The sequence below is a fragment of the Pan troglodytes genome, chromosome 17, assembly GCF_028858775.2.
Source record: "Pan troglodytes isolate AG18354 chromosome 17, NHGRI_mPanTro3-v2.0_pri, whole genome shotgun sequence".
In the NCBI taxonomy this organism is placed as follows: Eukaryota; Metazoa; Chordata; class Mammalia; order Primates; family Hominidae; genus Pan; species Pan troglodytes.
Window position 1 is genome coordinate 42530748 of NC_072415.2, and position 25950 is coordinate 42556697.

The 25950-nt window shown below is 40.0% G+C and overlaps 1 protein-coding gene across 1 annotated transcript in view; it reads right to left on the reverse strand.

Moving 5' to 3' along the window:
• KLHL14 (kelch like family member 14) overlaps nt 1–18424 on the reverse strand; it is a 100159-nt gene extending 81735 nt beyond the window's left edge. The window contains exons 1-2 of the mRNA XM_016933499.4: nt 18038–18424; nt 15044–16033 (exon numbers count right to left, since the gene is read on the reverse strand). Of these exons, the coding sequence (XP_016788988.2) occupies nt 15044–15990 (947 nt within the window). The 5' untranslated portion in view covers nt 15991–16033; nt 18038–18424. The remainder of the gene's footprint in view (nt 1–15043; nt 16034–18037) is intronic.
• Nucleotides 18425–25950: the final 7526 nt, after the last annotated feature.

A 25950-nucleotide genomic window follows, 5' to 3' on the forward strand; every position in this document is an offset into this window, starting at 1 on the left:
CAATTTCATTCATTACTCTAACTCCAGGGAGAGGTTCCTTGTGGGGAAACTGTGAGGCTCTTGCGGAGGAACTGGAGCCAGCCTCCTGCCAACCAGGCTGTTTCCAGTTGGAGAGTCACTGCAGGAGTGGCCATGCAGGGAGATAGTGAGAAAAGTTAGTGGCAGGATAGATTTCTCCAGGCTTCTCCCGGAATATTCATGGCAACAAATAAGTGTCCATTTTCAAGAAGGGAGTTTCAGTGGATTCCTCCTAAAAGGACTCAACGCTTATTTTTAGGGTAAGAAAAATGCTATGAAATCATCCTGGGGCAAAGATAAAAGAAGAAGGTCATCCTTATTTTTGCGTAGATCTGCAGCAAGGGAAGGAGGCAGGCCCTGGTGGGTGTGTGTGCTGAGGAGACAATGAGGTGTGGCTTGTGGAATCCTGCTTAGGGACACCCTGCTGCTGTGGGTGAAATGGAATCTCTTATCTTCCTCTGCTTTTCCTCTCCCTCCTTGTAGGGAGCCAGTTCTTTCTGTTCTTTGCTGTATCACCAACCCTCGAGGGACCATGGTGCCACAATGAACCCTAGGTGGAGGGCTCCGTGGTGTCTAGGAAGCCCTCCAAGGTCATCCCCCACTGGAAAGGGCATTCACAGAAGCCTCTAAGACCCACCCAATCAGCTAATCTGGAGCAATATTCTTTTCATTATCAGATCTTTGACATGCAGCAACAAATTATTCTGAAAAGTTTACCATATTCTCTGAAGCTGAATTGTGGATGCTATACTGTGTGGCTTGAATTATTCTCTAGTGCAAATTCTGTAGTGCGCTAGGGACCCGAGTTTCATCTCTAGGAAATAAATCCCCTAGAATTTGGTAATTCCAGCAACTTTCCCTATGATTCATTTCCCTTTTTCTCATATCAATTAATGAAATTTCTTTTAATTTTGCAAAAATTTTTCCCCATCTTTTAAGAAATCACTATCAGTATTTTCTCCTATATTTTATAGACATGTAGCAAATTCAAAAAACAGAAGCAATTATTTGTTTAGTTCCATGATTTTCAAAATGTGGTCCAAAATCTACTGGTAGCAGAACTACCTATGATGCTTGCTAAACATGCAGGTTCTTGGGACCTCCTTTCAGATCAATTTATTTAGAATCTCTGGGGTGGAGCTAGGGAAGATATATTTTGTTAAAAAGCTCTATGTTTGATTCTTGAAAAAGCTACTGGTCTAGGCAAGATCTTCTGGAATTGAGGAAAAAGGATCTGAATTTTTTTTTCTCTACTAGCTTTACATTGCTGGAAGAGCTATTTATACACTGCTGACTTGGATAACTGTTCAACTGCCTAGATAACTTTGCTTGTATGGATCTAGTTGAAAAGCAATATTTCAGTTAATTTCCCTGTTTTCTAATTTTGTGTCTTAAACGTGGCTTTGTTATGGACTAAACTGTGTTCCCTCCAAATTCATGTGTTGAAGCCCTAACTCCCAAAGTGACTATATTTGGAGATAGAGCTTTTAAGGAGGTAATTAAGGTTAAATGAGGTCATAAGGGTGAGGCCCTGATCCAATATGACTGATGTCCTTATAAGAAAAGGAAGAAACACCAGATCTTTCTCTGCATGTAAGCACAGAGAAAAGGCCATGTGGGCATACAGCAGGAAGGCAGCTGTCTACAAACCAGGAAGAGAGGCTCCGCAGAAATCAACCCTGCTGGCACCTTGGTCTTGAACTTCCAACCACCAGAAATTGGAGACAATAAATTTTTGTTAAGCCACTTGGAGACTTTAGGGTTTAGAGTTTCCTTCACACACACACACACACACACACACACACACACACACATGCAAATGTGAAACACTTTCAAAAAAAACCTTTCTAAGGTGAGATTATTCCTTCTCTTAATAGGTCAAAAGAATGACTGTTTCCTGGAAGTTGGACTGTCAGTTTGATTAAACTGATGGAAGGCTTGAGGGGCTCTTTCCTGCACAAGAGGTGTCCCTTTTCCTGGGATAGATTTTTACCTAGACTACTTGCTGTTGGTTTCATTTGCTGCTCCTTAACCCTGGAAAAATCCCAAATCTTGAATTTATTTAAGTGCCTCAAGGGTGGTGTTTAAATATTTCAGTTTTGCATTGCATGTCTATTTTCTCTTTTCAATTTTGAATACAAGAATGCCAATTGAAGTTTGTCAGGATTCTAGGTGTTCTGAAGTGACTGTCTAGAATTAGATACCTTCTCTACATGACTAGAACTTCTGCCAAGGGAAGAAGATATCTTCTAAAGACAAAAACATGTGACTAATTTCTAGAGGTTTTCTGCATTCTTGGGATTTGTTGAAAATGCATTCTAAAACCTGTGAAATTATCACATACTTTTGATAATACCTTGTCTCCCTGAAATATAAAGAAACCCACACTATAATCCCTACCATCTTGCACTCAGAGCTGTCATAGTGGCTCAGTCTTCTTTCTTATCTATCAAAGATGTAAATCTTTTCAGAGAAAGCAAGAATTTGATTGTTCATGAAGATACATAATCAAAATAGAAATTGTTCTACCCAGCAGCATAAACATTAAGCCCAAGAAACAACTTGTTGGCCAATCTTCCATATCCACACACTAGAAGCGACAATGAAGTAACAGTACCCAACTTACTAAGAGTAGTAAAAATAATTTCTCTTCAAGAGCAGCAGTAGCAGCAGTTTTTGTCCTTAAGAAAAACTGCCAGGAGACTGTAGCAAAGGAAAGATGAAACTGGATAAGTTATTCTCATGATAAATTTAGCTTTTCCATGTCAGAATCCACTTGGTGATATGTGTGGTGAAGCCCTCCATTGAATCTCAGCCATGACTGAAAATCCCATGCTTTGCTGTTTCCTGCTGATCCCCACAAGGAACGTTTTAAACTGAGAGCTGCTGTTTTTTGTTTTGTTTTCTTTTGACATGCAGTACTTCTTCTTCTATAGTGCTTCTTATCAGTTATCATGTCTTGGAAGTCAAAACAATTTCACCTTATTTCCTAAAATAATTATTGTATTAACATTGCTTGAAAAAAATATTTCTTATGTGTCTTTAAGAAAATTTAAGTAAATAAGTCGAGTAATGAAAATATTTTCCTTGAAATGAAAGATTTGCTTATCCAAGTCCAGAATATCATTTAAGAAATATGATGCCCAAGTCAACAAAGCTAAAATGATCACATGAAAACAAACAATACCAAAATCAATCACAGATATTTTTCTCTGCCACACCAAATACCAAGATTTTTAATAATAGTCATAAGTGTCATATAAAAGCATCTAGAGGATTTTGCACTGTACTTCTGCATGCATTTTCTTTTCATTTTTGCAAATAGTATAACCTGTTCCTGCAGAAGGTGGCCCCAGCTGTGATCTAGGTACCATAAGAAGTCCTATGATGCTTACAGGATATTTATAACTTAATCATAAACAGACACATAGCACAACTAAAAAAAAAATGGCCAAATAATTTGAATAGACATCTCTCTCTCTCTCTCTTTTGTATCTTTTTGTTTTTTTTTTTTGTTTGTTTTTAGAGATGGTGCCTCGCTCTATTGCCCAGGCTGGAGTGCAGTGGACCGATCATAGCTCACTGCAGCCTCAAACTCCTGGGTTCAAGCAGTTTTCCTGCCTCAGCCTCTGAGTATCTGGAACTATAAGCATGCACCACCAGGCCCAGAGACATTTTTCAAAATAGATATGCAAGTGGCCAATAAGCACATGAAAAGATGCTCAACATGATTAGCCATTAGGGGAATGCAAACCACCATGAGATACTACTTCACGTCTATTAAGATGGGTATAATGAAAAAGACAGATGAGTATTGGTGAAGATGTGGAGCAATTGGAACTGTCATAAACTGCTGGTGTGAATGTAGAATGGTGCAGCTGCTTTGAAAAGCCATCTGGCAGTTCCTCAAAAGGTTAAATATTTGTTTAATGTTAACTGAATTAATATATGAGGCAGCATTCCCACTCGTAGGTATATGCATACCCAAGAGAAATGAAAACATATGTCCATACAAAAAACTTGTATAGGAATGCTCAGGGCAGCATTATTCATAATAGCAAAGAGTGGAAACAGCCCACACGTCCATGGATAAACAACAAAATGTAGTTTATCTGTACAATGGAATATTATTCAGCCATAAAAATAAATGAATTACTATTACCTGTGACAACATAGATGAACCTTGCAAATACACTACATGAAAGAAGCCATTCAAAAAAACCCACATATTGTATGATTCTATTTATGTGAAATGTCCAGAATAGGCAAATCTCTGGTGACAGAAAGTAGATTAGTGGTTACCTAGGGCTGAAAGTGGGGCGGATGATGGTGGTGGTGAGGGAATGATTGGTGATTGCTAACAGATATGGGTTTTTGGGGGAGGGAATGATTAAAATGTTCTAAAATTGTGGTGATGGCCACACAACTCTGTGAATATACCGAAAACCATTGAATTATATTCTTTAAGTGGGTGAATTGTATAGTATATTAATTACATCTCAATAAAGCTGCTCAATGTGAATCTACCATGGGTTTTCTAAATTTTCTGATTGCATGAATAGATCAAAAGGATGGAATAAAATTCCAGGATTGGCTTGGGATCTATATATCACTCAAAGGTAGATAAAATGAACATGAACTTAAAATGATGGCTAAAATGGATAATGCTTCAGCAGAAGCATAATCATTATCAGAATAGTGTCAATACTCACGTTGTGGAAATCCAACTCTAAACATTTTGTATGGAAGTGGAAGTCCTAACAAGTGAACAGAAAGGCAAATATATATATAAATGAAACTATTCCTATAAAAATCCAAGCTATCAATCATTGAATATGTATAGCCAGGCACTATACTAAGTGATGTACATACATTATTTTAACATTTAGAATTGCCCTAATGAAGTGGGTATTATGATGTACATTTTATAGGTAAGGCATCTGAAAATTGGTTAAGTAAATTACCCAAGGAGAAGCAGCTTGTAAGTGGTAGAGGTGAGATTTAAACTAGCATTTGTCTAACTTTCAGGTCTTAATTACTACACAATACAGCTGTTTTAAGATATCTGCATTATAACCTTGTCTCTCTCTTTCTCTCTCTCTCTCTCTCTCTCTCGTCATTTTGGAGTGAATGCTTATGAAACCTTAGGAGAGGGAGATTACAGGAATTGCCACTGACAATGGTGGTACAGTTGCTATAGTAACCAATCCACCAAATTCATCTGTGCTACTGGGCACACACTTCTGCCTCTGTAATACACCCATACTGACTGGGATCTCTCACTGTATCAGTGAACTCCTGTTAATGCATATGAAATAGAAAGTGGTGAGGGCCTAGTGTACACCTGATAGCATTAAAGTATTTCCTTCAAAGTTTCCCTCTCTGACTCACAGGTTTACATTCCCTTTTTTAATCCCATCGCTTTGCACAGGATGCTCTGATGTGGTTGGTTTTGAGGGGTGCTCAAAATCAGAGCCAGACAGCCCTCTGTTGTTTTGTTCTAAGAAGTATTTACAAATATGACTATTTTCTTTCTGGTGACAAATTGACCCTCCAGCCTAATAATTCCTCACTCAGCACCAGATTGTGAATTGTGGACCATCCCACCCTGACCCTGACATTCAAAATAGACTTTATCTGATAAAAAAACACATCTCAGAAATCACTCCATAGAAAATTTGAAGGTAGCACCCAACAATATGTGATTGGACTGTGTACACACAGACATACACACACACACACACACACACACACACACGAACATGCACATCCATCTTTCCATATTTTTCAACAATGCCTCTACATTTTCAAGGACTTTTCTCAGATATTGCTGCTTTCTCTCTTCTTCCTCCTCTCCATTTCACTGGCCTCGCCTGTCTTCAGAGGCACCTGAAGGCACATAAGGCAGGGAAGTGAAACCGACTGTAATTCTTCAGTTCACTTCTCTGCAGCCTCCAGTGAGCCAGTCTCCATACGGTGGCCCAGCTGAGCTCTGAGGAAGTTCAGAGTCCCCTCGCAGGTGCAATTTACCAACCCCTCACAGGCGCTCTGGGAGCAAAGAAGCCAGACATATGCATGTGAAAGGCTTTGGGAGCAGCAGAAAAGAAAGCCTCTAAGCTTAAGTTTATGAGATTAAAAAGAAGAGGAACTCTCTTCTATGAAAGGAAAAAATGAAAGACATTTATAACTCAACCGGCCATCATTTTCCTTTTGAAGAATGAAATATAAATTGCTGAGAGCTGTCGAAAATTCTAATGTTCCCACTTCCTTCTGATGACCTTGGTTTCACCTTTGGTTCCCTCCAACTTCATTCCTCTGGTGTTAACAGTCTGTGACTATTTCTGTGCTATCAGTGATATCATGAATATGTCCTAGTGATTTTTTGATAGGCAAAAGTGCATTCAGGTAAATTTTGCTAAATATGTCTTTTAAAATTAATAATATACAAACTTAAAACAGCATTTTATATTTAGTTTTTCTACAATCTCAGCTGATCTTTCTACAAATGCTGGTAAGTATTTAGAACTATAATTATTAACCCATTTTACTGCTGCAGGACTCGGCTAACGTGGAGCCAGGCCACTCATTTAGGTTTATGATTTCAAAGGCAGCAGTGTTTCCACAATGGTATTACTTCTTTTTTCAGTTCAACTGAAAAACATGCTGATTTTTCCATTTTAAAATGTATCTATGTAGTAAATAATCCTTAGCAGGGCCTACAACTTCCTGTATGATTTGGACAACCCCTCTTGCCACAAATGTAGCCACACATCCTTTTTTTTTTTTTTTTTTTTTTTTAGTTCCTGGAAGGTGCCAAGCTCTTTTCTGCCCAGGAGTTTTGCAGGTGGTCTTCTCTCAGCTTTGCCTCTCCAATTGCATATTTTCCCTTCTCCCCAGGCCTATTACTTAGAATGGCTCATCTTTCAAGGCTCATCTTATACCTTTGTTGCAGAGAAAGTCTTCTCCAGTCACTCGGATAAGGTTACAGCTGTCTGTTATAGGGTGTCCCAGCCCATGACACTTTTCTCTTGTAGGTTATGTATTGCCAGTGTGATTATTTTGTGTTACTATTTACTCTTTCTCTTTTCACTGTAAATTGCATGCAGTCAGAAATGTGGCTGTCTTGTTCAACTCTGTATCTCAGAACTTAGCTCAGAGCTTGATGTACCATATACGTTCAACACAAATGTGGGGGTTATTCCATAGCACAACTTCTGATTAGTAGTAAATTGCAATGCATCACTCCAAGTTTCCACTATCAGTGTGACACAGTCATGGGCCTGCATTTAGAAAGCTGTCAGAGGTCCTGAAGTTCTCCTTGCTTCTCAGGTCTTTTGCCAGGTCAAATTACATGGGAATTAAGATGATTTTGCAATGAATGCAGTTATATGTTTATCTCCTTATATTCACAGAATGGGTTGTCCCCTTTGAACTCCGAGACTTCTGAAACTACTGCATTACCTAGCACAACAATGGATTAAAAACAACAACAACAAAAAAATCTTATTAACTCAGATTACATATACATAGGTATTGAACCGAATGGTATTATAGGCGGTAAGGTACCATGATTGACATTTTTTTCTTGTGAAAATATTTTCTTTCTTTTGAGGACTTTTTTTTTTCTTTTTAATGGAACTCTGTCTATAACTCTAAATTATATAAGGTTGGGTATGCCATGATTTAAGTGTTTCTTGATTTGTTCTTATCTTGATTTGTAAATGTTGAACACCTAACTTCCAGTCTTTAGAAATTTCTTGCCCATCTTCTTTTTCTTCCTTTTTCAGATAGTTCACATTCTTAATAACTTGTTTGATACCCCTTATTTCCTCGCATTTTTCTTACTTCTTGTTTTTTCTTCTTTTTCTCATTACCCTATAATTTATTTTCTCTTTTTATGGTAGGCATTCCATAGTACCTTTCTGCTTTACTTCTAGTGTTGCAAATAGTTCTAATCCTATTTGCATTAATATTATTTGTGAAGAGATAAACCTCTCTGGTATTTACAGTAAAATGAACACACTCATTGTGTCATCTGTATTACAACAGATAGCCTTTCTCTGGTTAAGTCATCCTCCTACCCATATCAAAATAGTGTTTTTTTGTTTTAATTTAAAGAAATCATCATTAGTAATGCCTGTATTGTGAATTATCTTGGAAATCATTGGAAAGGACATGGAAAATGAACATGTTTTCTGAATTCTAAATGAATGAGAGAAGACAAACATTTATGATCTAACAATTGTTAAAATGATTTTCTTGAAACAAAATATAAACAATAAATTTTCAGTTAGAGAGGTCTTATTTTGTTATTAAAATATACAGGTATTTTTATAATTCCAACTTCTACCTGGTTATTTAATCACCTGAAAGTATCACCAACATGAATAGTGTTTTACTGTCACAAAAACAAATCTGACACCCCTTTAGTACTTCAGTGCACAGAAATCCAGGGAAACCAACTTTTGGTTCAAATTCAAGCTTCAAGGTTTTTTTTTTTTTCATAGTTAAACAGAAAGTTCTTATTTTTCTTTCTTTTCTTTATTTAAAGTTCATTGGCTCATTCTATTTTTAGTAAGTCAATATTATAGTGCCAAATCTCAGCAACTTATTATTTAGCCCCTTAATTCAGAACTAATAATTAAGTGCTGTAGACCAGAAGGATAGAATTCTGGCTTTCTAATGTCTTCCCCTCGTTCTTCATTGGTTGAGTGGCCTGAAGAAGAGTTAGATGGCAGGAACTTTTAATGACTTTTGTGGTGTGATAAAACAGAAGTGGAAGGTGTAGATAAGAGTTTGTCTTTTGTAAATGCCACATCTCCAATATACACTCATAATGGCAGGGTTATTTCCCTGGTGATAAGGACCTCTGACTCAACACTATTCAGATAATTGGGTAAATTACTTATCTTCTCTGAGTCCCAGTTTTCTCATCTTTAAAAAGGCTTAAAGGGTGCTGTAAAGATTAGAAACACTGTAAGTGATAAGTCAAGCTTGTGGTAGTTGCTGAGTCAGTGATAGCTACTATTATTATTGGCCAACAACAGGTTGTGTGTATGTTTGCGTGTGTGTAATCATCTTTAAAATTACCTATATTTTTATTGCACATTAGCTTTTTTGATTCACACTATACTGCACCAACCTTAAGTGTCTATCTCAATTATATTTAAGACCAATAGCAATTTACAACGAACTCACATTTTTGGATCAAGGTCAGGCACTGAGTTAAGTGCTTTGGTTACACATATTCAGAGAAGTCACCGTCTATTGGGATCTGAGACAGACACATAAGACAAACCTACAATGGGGTAAGTATTTCTCCAGAGGTTGTTCACTTTGCAGAAGGCAGGCAGGATCTATACTCAATCCAGTTGATCCACTCATAAGTCAGGAATCCTGATAACACATGCCCTTTGATCAAAGCAGCTGGAGATACAGATTGACACTTAGAAAAATAATTGTTCACATGTTCATTTGGTTTAGATTAGTTTGCCTAGATTAGTTTGCTGAATATGTGCCCATTAACCCCAGAAAAATAGTGTGTTAAATATACTCGCCTATTTTGATTTCCTATTCGAAATGATTAAAATATCATATAAACAATATTTAAGCCTCTTCTGAATAATGATGACCATTCTACATTAGGAGGTTTTATATCCAGTATGCTTGAAAAAATGAGAAACTCATCCATTGTTTTAATTAATCACTATTTAGCTTCCGAGGATCACTATTCAAATCCTTAAGTCATATTCTGGATAAATTAACTTCTAACTTAGCACGGTAGAATTATTTAGACTTGAGTTCTTTCCAAATGGAAGAATGAAGACTAATGGGGATTTTTTCCACTAGAATAAGGGCAAATTGTTTTTGTCCATTTTCTTCACTGATATATCCCAAGTGCTTAGTACATGGGTTGGCAAACCGTGGCTCACAGTATAAATCCAGTCCATGTTCTATTTTTATATTTTTGTATAGCCTGAAAACTAAGAATGTCTTTTATGTTTTTAAGTGGTTGAAAAAATTAAAAGAATAATATTTCATGATGTGAAAATTACATGAAATTTCAGTGCCCACAAATGCAGTTTTACTGTAACACGGCAATGCCCATTCATTTATGTACTGTCAGTTGCGTTTTTGCACTACAGGTGAAGAGTAGTGTAGTTGCAACAGAGACCTTGTGACCCCAAAGCCAAAAATAAACACTGTGTTGCTTTTTATAGAAAAAAATTGCTGACCCCTGGCCTGGAAAAACAACTCTCCTAATTTTTTTTTTAAGTCAGATACATTACTATTTAACCCTCACAAGTTTCTTTTTAAAAGAAAAGTCTTAAGTCTACATATAACTCTTCAGTCAATTACTAGATTTCAGCCTGGCTAGCATTTGGGGAGTGATAGTAAAAAACAGCACACTGTGAATGACAACACAGACTTGCCACACTGCCTGGGTTCAGCTGTGCAATCATGGAGCAATGCTTAACTTCTCTGTGCATCAGTTTTTTATCTATATGAGGCTAATGATAGTACCCATACCTTGGGCTGTTATGAGAATTCAATTAAGTAATGTATGTGAAGTGCATCAACATCACCTGTTACGCAGTAGCAGTTGTAAATAAGGTAACACATTTTTTTACTGTTTTTTAAGTTAAGAAAATTGGGATGCTTAGAATTAGCTAAGGTAATGAGTGAACCTCATGTTCATAAAAATGGTAAAAATACAAGCATGAATTAAAACTGGAAAATGTCCACTTTTAACAGTAAGTCCTCTATTTCAATACAAGGCATTAGTATCCTTTTTAATTGCCTTCTGATTGTAGGATGTAACTATTTGACTCCCATACCGGTTGATGTAATTTTGTAATCAATGGTCCTGTTTCAGATAATAAACAAATTGTATTCTGAATGGTTGAATAATTTCTGATACAAAATTTAACTACCTAACAATTTTTAATCTGAGGGTATCAAATTGATATAAAGGGAAGTAACAATTTAGAGAATGCATGGATACAAGTTTAGTTTGCTTTGTTAAGGTTATTGTTCAGTTCTTAGAAAGAGAACCAACAGAAAATATTGTCCTACATTTAATGAAACACTTTCTAAGCACCAAAACCAGGAATCAAAACTGTATATTAGGAAATGTAATGGCATTTTAATTATTGCAAGTCATTTTAGCAGATAGATAATTAGTACCCTTGATGTTTAAGTAGATTTTTACATTAATTTATGAGAAATCTATAAATAGACTATGTTTTGTAGTAAATGAAACCTTAGGTAGTCTCCTGTTGTTTATAAAATATAATTTCTTTAAAACTACACTTCGATATGGAACCCTACACGGGACGTAATAGCTAGTTGTTAAATGTTTAAAAAATATGATTACTTTCATGAATGTATTTCTATTACAGGTGTTTTCTTGGAGAAGGTTCAGTAAACTTTTGTTATGTGCAATAGTAATGTAGATTAATGTATTGATGAAGTACAACATTGAGCCTTTCTTTTTTCATAATCTTAATTCATTCAACTTTTAATAAGCATTTATTCATTATATTGTGTGAGGTGCAATGAAAATGTAAAACGTTAGTTAATTTTATCCAGTTAATTAATATCTAGTCCAATTTGATTTATTTGGGATAATTGCTAAATTATACATTAAAATTTCAAACTGTAAATAAAAAGAAACTATTTGGGTTACTTAAGCTAAATTTAGACTATGTCTTCTGTTATTTACATTTAATATACTAAACACTGCATATCATATCGCTTTATGAAACTAAATTTTCATGCTTTAGATGATGTTAATATTGACTTGTAGAAAGATTAAATCAAGCTGATTTAATCTATCCATCACTTCACCTCTTTATCATTTCTTTGTGTTGAGAATGTTTCAAATCTACTATTTTGGCAATTTTGAAATATGTAATACTTTTTTACTAACTGTGGTCACGTTGCTGGTGCAATAGATCACTAAAACTTATTCTTCCCGTCTAACTGAAACTTTATATCCTTTGTCAATCCTGTCATCTTAAATTACTTATGTGTGTATTTGAATACAGAGTGACAAGTTTCTTATTTTACTTATTGTCCTTATGTTAAGTTTGGTAAAATGGAATATGAATTTAAGTGCAACTGGTATACTTAGAAAAACCAAGCAACAAGAGGGAACATTTTATATTAATTTGAGTATTTGTATAAAGATTTCATACTTGGGTTCCTTTACTTTTCTAGGCTTAATAAAAACTCAAAATTAATAATCTTTAAAATGCTTAAATTATGATTATATTAATATCTCTACTTTCTATAGATAATGTACTCTTAAACAAGTAAATTCTCTTTTGAAGTTATTCTATTTGCTTATACTTTGTACTTATTCCAAAAGACTGGTCAATTTTACATTTTCATCTCCCTCTCTGAATTTAAGAAACTCTTTTATATTTAGAGTTTAAAAACTACAGGTGGATAAAAAGTAATAAATACAAGGTCCTTCTATTCAATTGTCTTCAATGAAAGTGATGTAATCTCAAAAACAATTGGTTAACACATTTATCCCCGTTAAATGACACATAAGGCTAAGGGAACATTTTTATATTACACTGATGCTATAATAAATGGGCTGATTTAATATTGTTGGTTGCAACTTACAGCATTTCTGTCTACTTTAAAGTTAGGAACTTCATGGTTATTTTGGCATTCTTCCTATGAATTACAATTAAAATAATGTAATTAGTCTGTAAAATTCAAAATGCTACCTTTACTAATAAAGGAATAAAACCTAAATTATATTATTTTGAGGTCAATGATAGGTTCGCATGAACTATTTGCTTTTCTATATCTTTCTCTTTTAAAAGAAAATACAGTTTTCTTCCTACTGCAGAAGTATCAGATTCTTGCAGCATCCATGACACTTGTAAGCATTCAGTGGTCAGACACCACTACATATCCTTCAAATGATGTGGCCCAGTGAAGCTGGAAGGTGTCGTCACGGAGCCAGGCAGCCTGGTATCTCAGCCATCCACCAGGACAGAGCCAGCAGGCACTAGCTGGTGTGCTGAATCTTGACTAAAGTGGGAAATGGATTTTGCATTTTGAAAGTCAACTCTTCTAACACTGAACCTTAGGACATACCTGTTAGATAAAAGTGCATTGAGGGCTTCAGAAATTTACTGGATCAAATTTATAAAGCTCCTCTGCCAAAATTACTCTTAGAATAAGTTAAATCTTAATTTTATTATTCCTCTGGGTTTCTGAATTTATACCGTGTTATACATATTTTTAAAAGTATGAGTAAATGTATGTTCAGAACTATAACTGTGTTGTCTGAATTATTGACTATGTATTATATATGCTAAATGAAGTATACTTGTAGGTCATTTAAAAGTGATAAAAATTTAAATGACAGAATATTAATCACCAAGGCCCATCGCCCATCACACTGAGTTTGCCATTTGGATCTTTAGACAAACGAAAAATTCCAGTAAAATAAAAATAAGTTTCATGTTTTTTTCCTCACTGGCCTCTTGTGCTCACTGTTAAAAGCACATGGGGATTTGGATTCTTGTTTCTTCTATTGTCCTATTATCATCTTTTGACAACACGATTCATTAACTCATCTCCCACAGATGTTAGAAAAATGAACTTACAGGGTTTTGTTACAAGTTCAAGATTTCTCATGCCTCCTGTTGGCCTCTCCTTAACACTAGAGCTGCCTAAAAAAGTGTAGAGAATATCTTCCATTTCTTTAAACTTTAGTTACCTAGGTCTGGTGGAAACATAATGAAACACACACACACACACACATACACACACACACACACACACACCATTTAATTCTATAAGGCTGCACAAGGTGGGCCCCATTCTTTAGACATCATTCTGACTGGGAAAATGCCCTGCTAGATTTTCAAACCATGTACTTTGCTACACTTTGTAACACTTTGGTGGTTAGGCTGGAGTAGCCTGGCATCTGGAATCATGATGTTTTATCATGAGAAACTGAGAGGATACTGTTTCTCTTTTCTAAAAAGAGAAAGAAACCCTTTGCTAGGGCTCATTAAAAATGGTTTTAAAATTGGAGCCAATAAAACACGATTGTCAATTCCTACAGCCTTTTTATCTCAGCAGCATTTTTAAAAGGCATCATTTCTCTCTCCCCTGAAATCCTACTTGCAACACACACAGCCACATTTCTAACTAGCAACAACAGAAGCAGCAACAACTCTCCAACTTCTTTGTCACTGGTGAGCAGGCACACAGACCAACTGGAGCTAGAAGCCTCTCCACTCCTCCATCCCAATTTTCAACTGCACTCTTCTCAGAAATGGGAGTTGCTAGGCAAGATTCACCCCATCACCCTGAAATCTCTTGCTTTACTCTCCTTTAAAAGTGAAAAGGAAAGGCTTTCCACAACATAGAAAAGTTTGCCTGGGCACATGATACCAGCATTTCCAATAGTGACCCTAATAGACAAAGCATTTTGGAGCTCTGACATCGACAGGGAGCAGATCCCAAGTTGAAGAAACAACTTGAGTGTGTGACAGCAAGACCATGAAAGCCTTCCTTTGCAAGCATCGCCTGGGCTCTTCTGCTCACCCAAGGCAGAACTGAGGAGGGGTGGGGTGGGCATTCCCCACCACAGGATCCTTTTTCTTGAGCAAGCCCATCTTAAGATTTGTAGGGAGAGCTGGCTTAGAGAGACTTCCAAAGCTACACTTCTAACTGTCCTGGCCTTTGGCCCCACCTGCCTGTCAATTTCAGTCTGAGTCCACAATTCCCATGTTTACGGCTCTGGGGATATCTAGAACCTCGGCTTTGGAGCGCTCAGGGATGCTGTTAGGCCAGTTCCCTATTGACCTTTCAGGGACTCTGAAATCAACTTTCCCCACACACTCTGAATTGTTTGCGTTTGTTTTCATCCTGCCAGAGCCACCCGCCCAGCCCACCCATCTCTCCCCTCCTCCCTGCCCCCTCCCCTCCCTCCGGCCTCTTTGGCTCTACCCCCCCCTCCCCCGCCCTCCTCTTTGTTGTCTCCTACCTGCTGGCCAGGCTCTGCCTGCAGTGCTGCCTGAAGGGCATCAGGTGGTAGTTCATGGCGTCCAGCAGCAGCTTCTGGCAGACCGGGTCGGTTCGCATGAAATCCACTGACTGGACCCGCTCCACCAGCTCCGGGGCCGGGATGAGGGCGAAGCGGAGGCGCTTCATGAGGTCAGGCGCATACTGCATGCGGGTCTCGCGGTCGTGCTCCAGCCACAGCACGGACATCTGGAAGAGCGCCAGCTCCGACTCCACGGGGGGCGGCAGCGAGTCCAGCAGGGCGCGCATCTCCTCGAAGTTGAGCAGCAGCACATCCTCCACCAGGTACTTGTTGGCCAGCTTCTTGGTCTCCTCCAGGCCGTGCAGCGCGGCGATCTTGCACACCTGCTTGTAGTTCTGCACCGAGATCTGGTCGTTGAGGAACTGCACGCAGAGCTTGGTGACCTGGGGGATGTGCAGGATCTTGCTGACCGACAGCACCTCCTCCACCGTGTCCAGGGACAGGGTCACGTTGGCCGTGTAGAGGTACTCGAGCACCAGGCGCAGCCCGATGGACGAGCAGCCCTGCAGCACCAGGTTGTTGATGGCCCGGGGGCTGGTCAGCAGCTTGTCGTCGGGGGAGGAAGAAGGAGTCCCGGGCTCCTCCTGCGGCGGCGGCTGCTGCTGCTGTGACGGCTGCTGCTGCGGCGGCTGCTGCTGGTCCTTGGGGGCCCCCAGGCCGTCCTGGCCGCCGACCCCTCCCCCGAGAGGGGGGTGGCTGGAGAAGAGCGATCGGAAGTACTGCGAGCAGGAGGCCAGCACGGCCTTGTGGCAATGGAACTGCTGGCCCTGGGCCGTCAGGGTCACGTCGCAAAACAGCTGCTTCCTCCACAGCAGGTTGAGGCCGTGCAGCAGGTTGTCGCTGTGGCTGGGGTCGAAGGTGGAGGTCCTGTCCCCGGATCTGGACATGGCGAGCTGACTCGGTGCACCTGGCTTTAAACCCTCCTCCAACCTGGCAGACAGGGGTGGGGGATGGGAGGGAGGGGAGCAGGGTGGTGGAGGGGGTGGGGTGTGGTCGGGGTGGGGAAGGGTGTGGAGGGGAGGGGAGGGCGAAGAACAAGAATCAAGGCTCAGCTTGACTCCCTCCTGGCGCGCTCCGGACCCCGACCCTAGGAGGAAAGTCCGAAGACGCTGGCTCCGTGAGCGCCACCAGAAGGGCCCTGTCTGGGGTCCCGGCGCCGGTTCTGCGCCCTGCGGCTCCTCTCGCCACCTCCCACACACTTCGTCCCTCACTTTCCTAAAACCACCTCAGCTCGGCTGTTGGCAGCAACAGCAGTGGCAGCAGCGACGGCAAAGTGGCGGCTGAGGCCGAGGCACCTCGTGGGCTCGTGTCCATGCCCGGCCAGATGAAGGGAAAGGCCGGGAAGTGGGGAGCCGGGGGTGCCCTGAAAGCTCAGAGGCGACCGACGGCGAAGGTTCCAGGTCAACTTGTGCCCGAAGCTTTGCTTTTCGCAGTTGGCCCAGTTTGGGGGAGGGGGTAGGAACAGGGGCCGGACAAGCGTGCGGGGTGTGCGAATCTTAGCTCTCCAAAAGCTGGGACCCCCTTCGATTATCCATGCTGCCCCGAGAAACTCCTAGGCTAATAGTCTGAGGGAGGAGATAAAGCCCTTTCTTCTCCCGGGAAAGTGCAGCGGAGCGCGGTGAGGACCCGCTCAGTGGACTCGGCAGAGGCGGGAGCTGTCCTTATCAATTCGAGCTCATTTCCCTCACCCTGGCCCTGCCCGCTTCCCTGCTTCGCAAACTGTTGGCTTCCCCGTCACCACTCAGTTTGGCTAATTTTCCAGAGATGCCTTTAAACCTGGCAGGAGAATCCTTCCACCACCGCCACCCCCACCCGGTGGCCCCCTCTCCCCCGTCTCGCTCATTTCAAAGCGCGGAAGTTCAGGCATCTATCTCCCCTTCCAGCGCGGGGCGGCATCGAGGACTCAGGGGGAGGAAGTGGGGCTGCGAGGACGCGTTTGGAGAGGGAGCCGGGAGGCCTGGAGGCCGGGAGGGATTCGAGTGCACGGTTTCCCCTCCCGGGCACCAGGCGCAGTCGCTTTAACTCCAGTAACTATGAGAAGTTCAAGTTAGAAGGCAGGTGTTGGGGGAGGGGTGGGGGCTGTCGAACGAGCGGGGGGGGCGGGGGAGCAGTGGGGTGCGGGGTCTCTGCGCCCCACCCAGCATCGTCGCCTGCAGCTCCCTTCTGACCCCCTCGGTAGAGCCCCCAGCGGCCCCCGACTCGGGCACCCCCACTTCCCCGGCCCTGGAACTACTTCTGTAAAAAGTCTGAGCCGCCCGCATCTAGGCAGAGGAGGGCAGGGTGGGGGAGGCGAGGCGAAATCGATACGCCAGGTCCTTAACCTGTAATTGCACCTTCCAGGGCTGAGCAGAAAGGGACCCTCTGCTTGCATCCCGCCCGCGCGCCGGCCCGCCCGCCGGGGAGAGCCGCCGCCGCCGCCCGGCTCAGAGGGATCCCGCCGGACCTGCCCCTTCCACTGCGGCTCACTCTGCCCTGCCTAGCGCCGGTCCTGGATCGCCGGCTTCCTATTTATACAGGACTGGGCTCCTTTCGACTCACTTTACCATCCCGTTCCAGGTGGACCCTACCCTCCCTCGCGCTCCCTCCGCCGGCAGCACCCCCACGCCCGCCCCCAAAGCTCTGGCTTGCCTGAAACATCTTACAGAGTCTCTCTCCCTTTAAGAGGACCCGGTCATACCTCTCTCTAGCTTTCTCCGCTTCGTTGTCTCCCCCCGCCCCATCTTTTCCTATTCCCCTTCCTTCTTGTTCTTCTCCCTTGCCTTTCCTCCTCATCTGCTTATTTCTTGCAATAGGAGTTTTTTCTTTATGAGCGTTTGCCATACAAATACCCCCCCCCAACCCCTCTGAAAGACTCCCTCCCCGGCCCTTCCCCCTCCAACAATCCAAAAGACAGAACAAAATACACACAAGGCAGACACAAGGCCAGAAACTTACCTGCTCTCAACCAGCTGCAAAGTCAAGGCTCACTTAAGCTCCCCCCAAAAATCAATTGTCCTTCCTTTTTAAAGGTTTGCTGTCTCCTTGGGAGGGGGAAAACACCTTCTGGTTCCCAACTCCAGGCAGTCACTCTTTACAATTTATTTTGTCGTACATCATTTGATCACCATGAATTAGCAACAGCAAGAAAATGTAGGAGAGGGAGAAAAGAGAGAAAGAGAGAGGGAGAGAGAGAGGGAGAGAGAGAGGGAGCAGAGCTTTCTGCAAGAGAAGAAGAAGAAAAAATGTACGTGTGACAAATTATGCTACCAAGAAACAACACATCATTATCCTTGGGCCTGGGGCTCAGTGAGTCGTAACGAGAGTAATAGGAAATCCACGGTTGGGGAGAGAAACGGTCGTGCTTGGCCAGTAGAGAGAGACCATACAGGGGGATGGATGCTGGAGAGACTCGCAAAATTATGGCTCAAGGCTATTGTAAAAATTGTCGAGCGTAAATGACTGCGATTTCAAACATCTTTGGAAGAAAGAAGGGGAAAAAGCGAGCCCCCCCTCCCTCCCTCTCCCTCTCTCTCCCTCTCTCTTCTCTCTCTCTATAAAGAACCGTCAAGTTTTAGTGCGCATTGCTAATTAGTCAATTTCTCTCTGCCTTCACAGGCTGGCGACTTCGCTGCTGAGCTGAAACTGCTAATTTCTGTGACCAGCTTTTTTCTTAGCTGTGATCTGGATGAATGAGTAGCTGTCTCACAGAGATGACAAAAATAAACTCTAATCCCCCCCAAAATTTCCACTACATCTTTCTCATGCATAGATTTATGATCTTCAAGTGCTCTGTGCAATATGCAAACTTTTTTTGTGTCTGTATATATGCTGTTGTTTCCAGATTTCACTACATTGGTATGCTGCTTTTCCCTTCCCCCCACACCTCACCCCACTCCCAGCACTGTGAAATGCAGAAACAGTCTGATCTCAAAGTATGCTAAGATACTCCTTTATTCTGTTTTGGTATTTGGGGTTTGGGTCTGTCCTGAAAGACACTAGCCCTTGCCTAAAAGGTGAGTGGCTGAGGATACACACCGGGGTGGGGGGAGTAGAGCTGGTAGACAGAATAGAGGACAGCCCTTTGCTTTACATTTGCTTCCCATAAGGCACTATTCAAGGTTTATGATCTTATTTGAAAACATATTTTCTCTATCATTTTGTCTGGTTAAACAACTGCCTCTGAAGTTCTCTGTCAGCTCTTCAACAGATAAGGGTGCAGAAGTCACGTTTTTTGTTTTTTTTTTACTGAAAGATTATCATATTGTTGGATTTGTATTTCAATTAGGAGTCTTTGATTTGCAGGAGCTAGAATCAAGTGCTAGGAAACCCAGCCGCAATTTCACAAATGTAACCTTTCAACTTTAGAGCTCATCTGATATATAAGGGCAACCACATAGTGCTCACATTTTTGACCCTGCTTAGCATGCAAAAGGAACCCCAGCATGTTTCTGGAATTTTAGCTGTACCAGAGATTCATGTGCATTTTGGTAGAGGACATGTTGTCCAGACTTATCTCATGATGTATTGCACCCTTATGTTTATAGCCCTGCATTTCGGTTGTCAATGGGGGTTGGAGGTGTCCAAGAAAGAAAGAAAAAAAAAAGAAGCAGAAAAAGGAAGGTATGCCCTTGAGTAAAATGAACACGAAGAAAGCTGGACATGAACTAAATTGAGCTTTGTTTGCTATTAACTATATGACTATGATTCATTCTAATTTATATGTGCTCTGATTAGTAAACTTATTAAAATACGTATCAGGGCACCATTGCAAGACATCTATTCAGATCCCCCATCATCCTCTTTGATTTGTGAGAGATGGAAAGACACCTGCTTAGGAAAGGGAGGAAAATTAAAAATTCTGAGGTTCAGAAATAGGGATTCCCCATTTACAATGATAACATTAACATGCACATGGGATAGTCACACTTAAATGAATTAAGAAGGATCAAACTGAAGCATTTAACCCTCACAAAGCCCCCCCACTTTTTTTGTCAAGGTTCTAGATTATCTGAGAGTAAGACTTCTTTATTCAGATCCTGTTGAGATGCTGCATTCTCATATTTATGTTTATAGTGGAAATGCCCCAATACATGATTAAATCACAGAAAAGAATTTTGCTGTTGTTGTTGTTTAGGGCAGAGGAGAGAAAGACAACAGATTATCCAATTCTCCTGGCCCTATTATTGTTTTGATTTTTGTTTAAATTTCCCTTATTTGGGTGTTGAACAGGAAGATCATGTGACTCTAAGATAGAACATTTTTGGAGTTCTGTGTCACTAGCAATTAAAGCTATCAAGTATGTGGAGTGTCACAAAACTCTCATACATGTAAAGTGCAATTTTTATATTATGATTTTGATGTTGATCTTTTATGAACTTCTCATGAAGTATTTGGAACTAAGCCCAAAGGCAATAATAGTATTGATCACTTAAATTATGTCCACCTTCCTGTTTTATCTTGAAAGAATTAAAGTATGTTTGTAGGCCTCAAAATAACTTAGTTTCAAATTTCTATTTTTTTATGGATAGGATATATTGACCACTAATTATGATTACCAGGCTCTTTATTGCTTCCAAACAATATAAAAGCCACATTTCAAAAATTTTAGCTACCTATAATTTTAATGCTTATTTAACAACTAGGGTGGAAGGGGAAGAGAGTGGGATTGGGAGCTGGCAATTCTAAAATGGCTGTTGAAGTGGATAAAAACATTTTCTTCTGCATTCTAAAGTTATCTGATAATGTTTAAATTTCAGAAAAAAATACAATTCTGGTTATTTTATAAGCAATTAAAAAAGAATATTGATAAAGGGTCCCTTCATAATCTGTGCATAAACTAGCATATATGTCATGTAAATCTCACACCTCCAGTATCTTATACTGGCTTTGACTGAAATTATTGCAGAACTCACAAATGAGACGACACTATTTACAATAAATCTCGTTATGAAAGATTCAATTTGCAGCAATCAGATGCTAGCTACTAAGCGATTTTAAGTATTTGAATTTTATCCTACTTCAGTGTTCAACATACAGAAATTGCATCTGTGTGTTTGATCTGTCCTGCTGAGCGCTATCAGCAGCTTGCATCTCTGCCACTATTGTTTTTAAAATGGCAGGAAGGACTTGACTAGTCAGGAGCACTCAGCAGGATGGATTTCACGTGGCATGAGAGGAGCCAGAATTGTCTTTTTTAAAAAAAAATTAAATATGATTGTGTAGTCATCTGATGCAAGCCATCTTCATACTTCGATAGAATTATCAAAATTATTCATTAGTGAATTTGCATTTAAACCATGCACAATGGAAAGATTCTGAAACTATGGCCACTGAGCAGTCTACTAGAGCTGCCATTAGTTTCCAGTGGTCTGGTCAGCCTTCAAGGTGGCAGAGATCCAGGCCTATCAGTGGTTCCAGTTGCTCAGGATCATCTCACTGGACTGGAGGAACTGAAGATTATCTTCAGAGCAGTTCTAGAAATGTTTTGCTGCTTAACATATAGGGGCAGCCACACTGAAACTTTATTTTCCTTATTCTTGACTTTTCTGCTTAGGATTTATGAGTTATCACCAAATTGCATAAACATCAGAGCCTGGTCTCCCCTGTGTCTTTTGGATAGTAAACACTACTTCAATGTGATCTGACCTTTAAGATTACTGTCATTGTGGAATGGATGTATAAGGGAAGAAATTATTCCATTTTACACATGGAATAAAATTGAGTAAAGAGGGATCACATAGCTCCTTCAAAGTCAGGGAGTGGCAAAACCCAGGCACAACTCAAGATTTCTAGTTTTTTTTTTTTTTTTAAATCTTGAGTAGATGGGTCAAAGATATCACAGAACCATCAGCACTGAGAAGCTTATTAAAGAACACAAAATCTGAAATAACAATAAGAAATGGTGCTATTGGCTAACATTTAGGCAAAAGTCAATGGTTTGCTATTGCTCTGCTGTCAAGCCCAACTCTGTGGCTCACATTCCAGGTTCCCAGTATTTAGCTCTAGCTCCTCTGGGCAGCCTGCTCTGGACACGCTCCACTGTTAAACCGCAGCACCTATTGTTAGGCTGTGTCTTTTTGAGAGGCCTTCATTCTCTACAAATAGAAATTCCACTTACCTCTCAAGAGTAAACTCAGATTTCTTTCTACTATAAAACTTTTCTTGGCAACCTCTAACAGAATAATAACGGCTACTACTTATTGAGTTTATTACTGCATGGTGGACACTGTTCCAAATCCTTCAGATGTTTTATTTTCTCAATCCTCTTGCTAATCCTATGGAAGACTATGGCAGATTGCAAAAATAGCTCCATGTCTCCACCCTTCCTGGTATACACACTACATTATAATATGGCTTTGCTGCTCTTCTCATCAAGAGTGGAATCGACTTACCCAATCCTTGAATGTGAGCTGGCCTTGTAACTTGCTTTGACCAGTGGAATGTGCCAGAAGCGACCTTGTGCCAATTCTGAGTCTAAGCTTCAAGAGGCCTTGTGTGTTTCAACTCTCCCTCTTAGAGCCCTGCCAGATACCATGTGATGAAGCCCAGGCTAGCCTGGTAGAAGATGACACATCACATGGACAAAACATTCCCCAGATTGCCCAATAGCTGAACTCAGATGCATGAATGAGCCCAGCTGAGACAGGAGAACCAACATGCTCCAAATGACAGATCCACAGAACCCTGAGCTACATCAATGGCTGCTGTTTCAAGTCATTAGCTTTTGGGGTGATTTGTTCCATAGCCAAATTAGCTGCTGAAGAAAGGTACAATTATTGTCATTTTACCAATGAGCAAAATGAAATGCAGAGAAATCACGTAAATTTTTCAGAATCACACAACTTTTCAAAAGTAGTGCTTAAGTTCAAACCAACACAGCCTGACTCCAGGGATTTACCATTCTACTGTACTGGCCACAAAAGAAATGCCTGCCTCTAGGAAACATTTGTTTATTTATTCATGCATTCATTCATTCATCAAGTATATATTAAGTATCTATTGAACACCAAACACTGTGCTAAACATCAAGGAAACAATGATGAATAAAACTGCATTCTTGTCCTCAAGAGGCTTACACTCCAGTAGAAGAGACAAGCTGGTAAATTAGCTTCAGCAAGTGAATAATTATACTTGATAATTGCTCTGATACGGGTATGTATAAGGACTTACTGAAGCAGAAAGAAGCATGCCTCTAACTTCCTCAGAGTACATATTGTCTGTAACACTCTTTCAACATTTATTATTTACTGCTTTGTTAATTGCTTATTCAGGGAAATCTGTTATCATCTTAACTAGATTATAAGCATCCAGGGGAGAAAAAGCTCTCTGTCTGGTAAAAATCTCCCATAGTACATAGCTTTGTGCTTTGCCCATAGTAGTTATTCAATAAATATATTGATGGACTATTAAAGGTGAATTTTCAAATGTATCAGAGAAAGAGCAGAGAGAACAAGGGAAGAATTTAACAATCAGAGACTGTCAGGTATTTGACTAAACTGGTATTAGTCAATCTCCAGATTATACTGATCTACTGTCTTAAAATTAATAAAATCTTCATTCTATTGTGAAATTACTGCTCACAGCACATAGCTAAGAGTTTGATGGGACCTTAGTAAGTGCTTCCTCCAAACTTTTTACCTATAGCCACAATCACCCAGCAAAGCTCTCCAAAACTTTGAAGAGAGTAGTTGCTTTAATAGTAATTAAACTACTCAACAAAGGTAGCACAGAGCTGCAATTCTGTGCATGAATTCTGGAGGCAGATTCCCTGGAATTGAATCCTTGTTCTGCCACTTTCTATCGGTGTGACCTTGGGCAAATAACCTCCCTGTGCCTGCTTTCTTCATTTGAGAATGGGATAATTATAGAACCTATCTCAACGGATCTTACGGTGTTTAAATTTTTGTAAATATTTGTAAGTCCTTAAAACAGTACCAGACACATAGTGAATGCTTTGTGAACATTTGTTAAATAAAAAGTAGACAGATGTAGCTAGAGAATTCTCTTCCTAGTTTTCCTTTTTTTTCTTTTCTACAGATTATGCCTAGTGCTCAACAAATATTGGATGATGAAAAGAATACATCTACTTTTCTTAGGGTTGTAAGGATTCATGATACTACTCAAGAGGCAACTGGTCACTTTAATGAAAGTACCACTATTTTTGGCTTTGCTCTCTAGATATCGTATATCTATATATGTTGTTTACCTGTAGTTTTAAAAACCACCACCCTTTTCCCTCTGGGGACATTGGTGTTTCACGCATGTCTTGAGTAATTAAGATTTTTAAAAATTAAGGATATTTTGCCTTTCTGGGAGTGATGATCTCCCTATGAGAATATGCCTCTTGTAAAGGAAATTCTTCATCCTTCTTCAAAAAAGGAGGAGAGGGAACACAAGAAGTGCCTGGTGCAGAGCTCCAGTTCCTACTTTGTGGTTGTGAAATGTTCAAGATACTGTAAAATCACCATGATCTTTAGCCATGCACCAATGGTGGTTGTGTGTGTTGGCTGCTGCACTGTCCTCTGCCAGCCTATAGGTGAAAAAGCAGGACATACAGATTTTCCTGCAGGAGGAAGCAGCACTAAAAGCATTCTGAATCAAGATGGATGGAGAACCATCCCAATAAACACAACTGGATATTAAAAACTAAGGATATTTATTACTAATGATGGTTTAATAACAGGTTGCTGAATAGATTCAGAACTCTGAAAAGTAGCTTTTTGGCACTAGGCCTTCATGACAGTGACTGAGATGAGAAAGAATGTTGTGATTGGCTTCTGTCTCTGACATTACCTGAGCCTCTAGACAAATCACTTTTCTTTTTTCAGGTCTCAGTTTACCCACATGTGAAGAGAGAGAGCATTTCCTTCATTTAACTACTGTATAGGCTTGCATTCAGGAGAAGTGAACTGAATGTTCCCCAAAGTATAATTGGGAGCTCTCCTAGTGATTTGCGGGATAAGTTGGACGTTAAACAGGAGAATAAGGAGGAACATATTCTTCTCCCCTTGAAAACTTCCCAGAGGCTGGAGGTCAGAAGAATTTACCCAGTCATCTTTGCGGACATCATCAGATACAAACAAGTAAAACATGTCAGTGTATTTTGAGTGCATTGGCAGAAATTATATTACTTATATTCACAAATTATTTTATATGCATCAAAAGTTTTCAAAGGATTGGAGTTTATTGGAAAGTATTTTTTATATTCTGAATGCTTATTTTAGAAGGGTATGAAACTCTCTATAAGCAAGACAATGCATCTTCATCATAAAGAGTTATCATCCAAATTTGCAAATTATTAAAATCACCTTCTCCACCTCAAATTTTTCTTTCATTTGTGGCAATAATTTTGTTCTTTCTCTTACCAGTTCTTAAAAATGAATATATGTATTGCTATGTTGGAATATTCAACAGCCCATTGAAAGTTTTATAGTTAATGGAAAGAAATGATCTAAATTTCTTAGTCAAATATCTATATGCCCAGATAGTAATCAAATATTATTGTATCTTTGCAAGGATCTATTACCTTGACTGCAGTGCTAGATTCCCTACAGGTGACCTGTTTATATCTTGAGGTATTTATTTATTATTGCTCTTTGCTTCTTTGATATTAGTGCAAATCTCTCCAACTTTCCATTTAAAAAATATTTCTCTGTTGTTTTGTTTATCCTTATCCTCCTTATTCCTCCACTCCACCCCAGTACACCCAATCCTATTTCCATTTCTATTGTTTATTTTATAATACCATATTTCATAGTATTCCAGTAAAGTTGTTCAAATTGTTCAGATTCTGAGTTAATATAGTAATTATTGAAGTATTGTCTGAAAGTTTGGATAAATTTGGGGAGTCGATTGTCTAAGGTGACAAA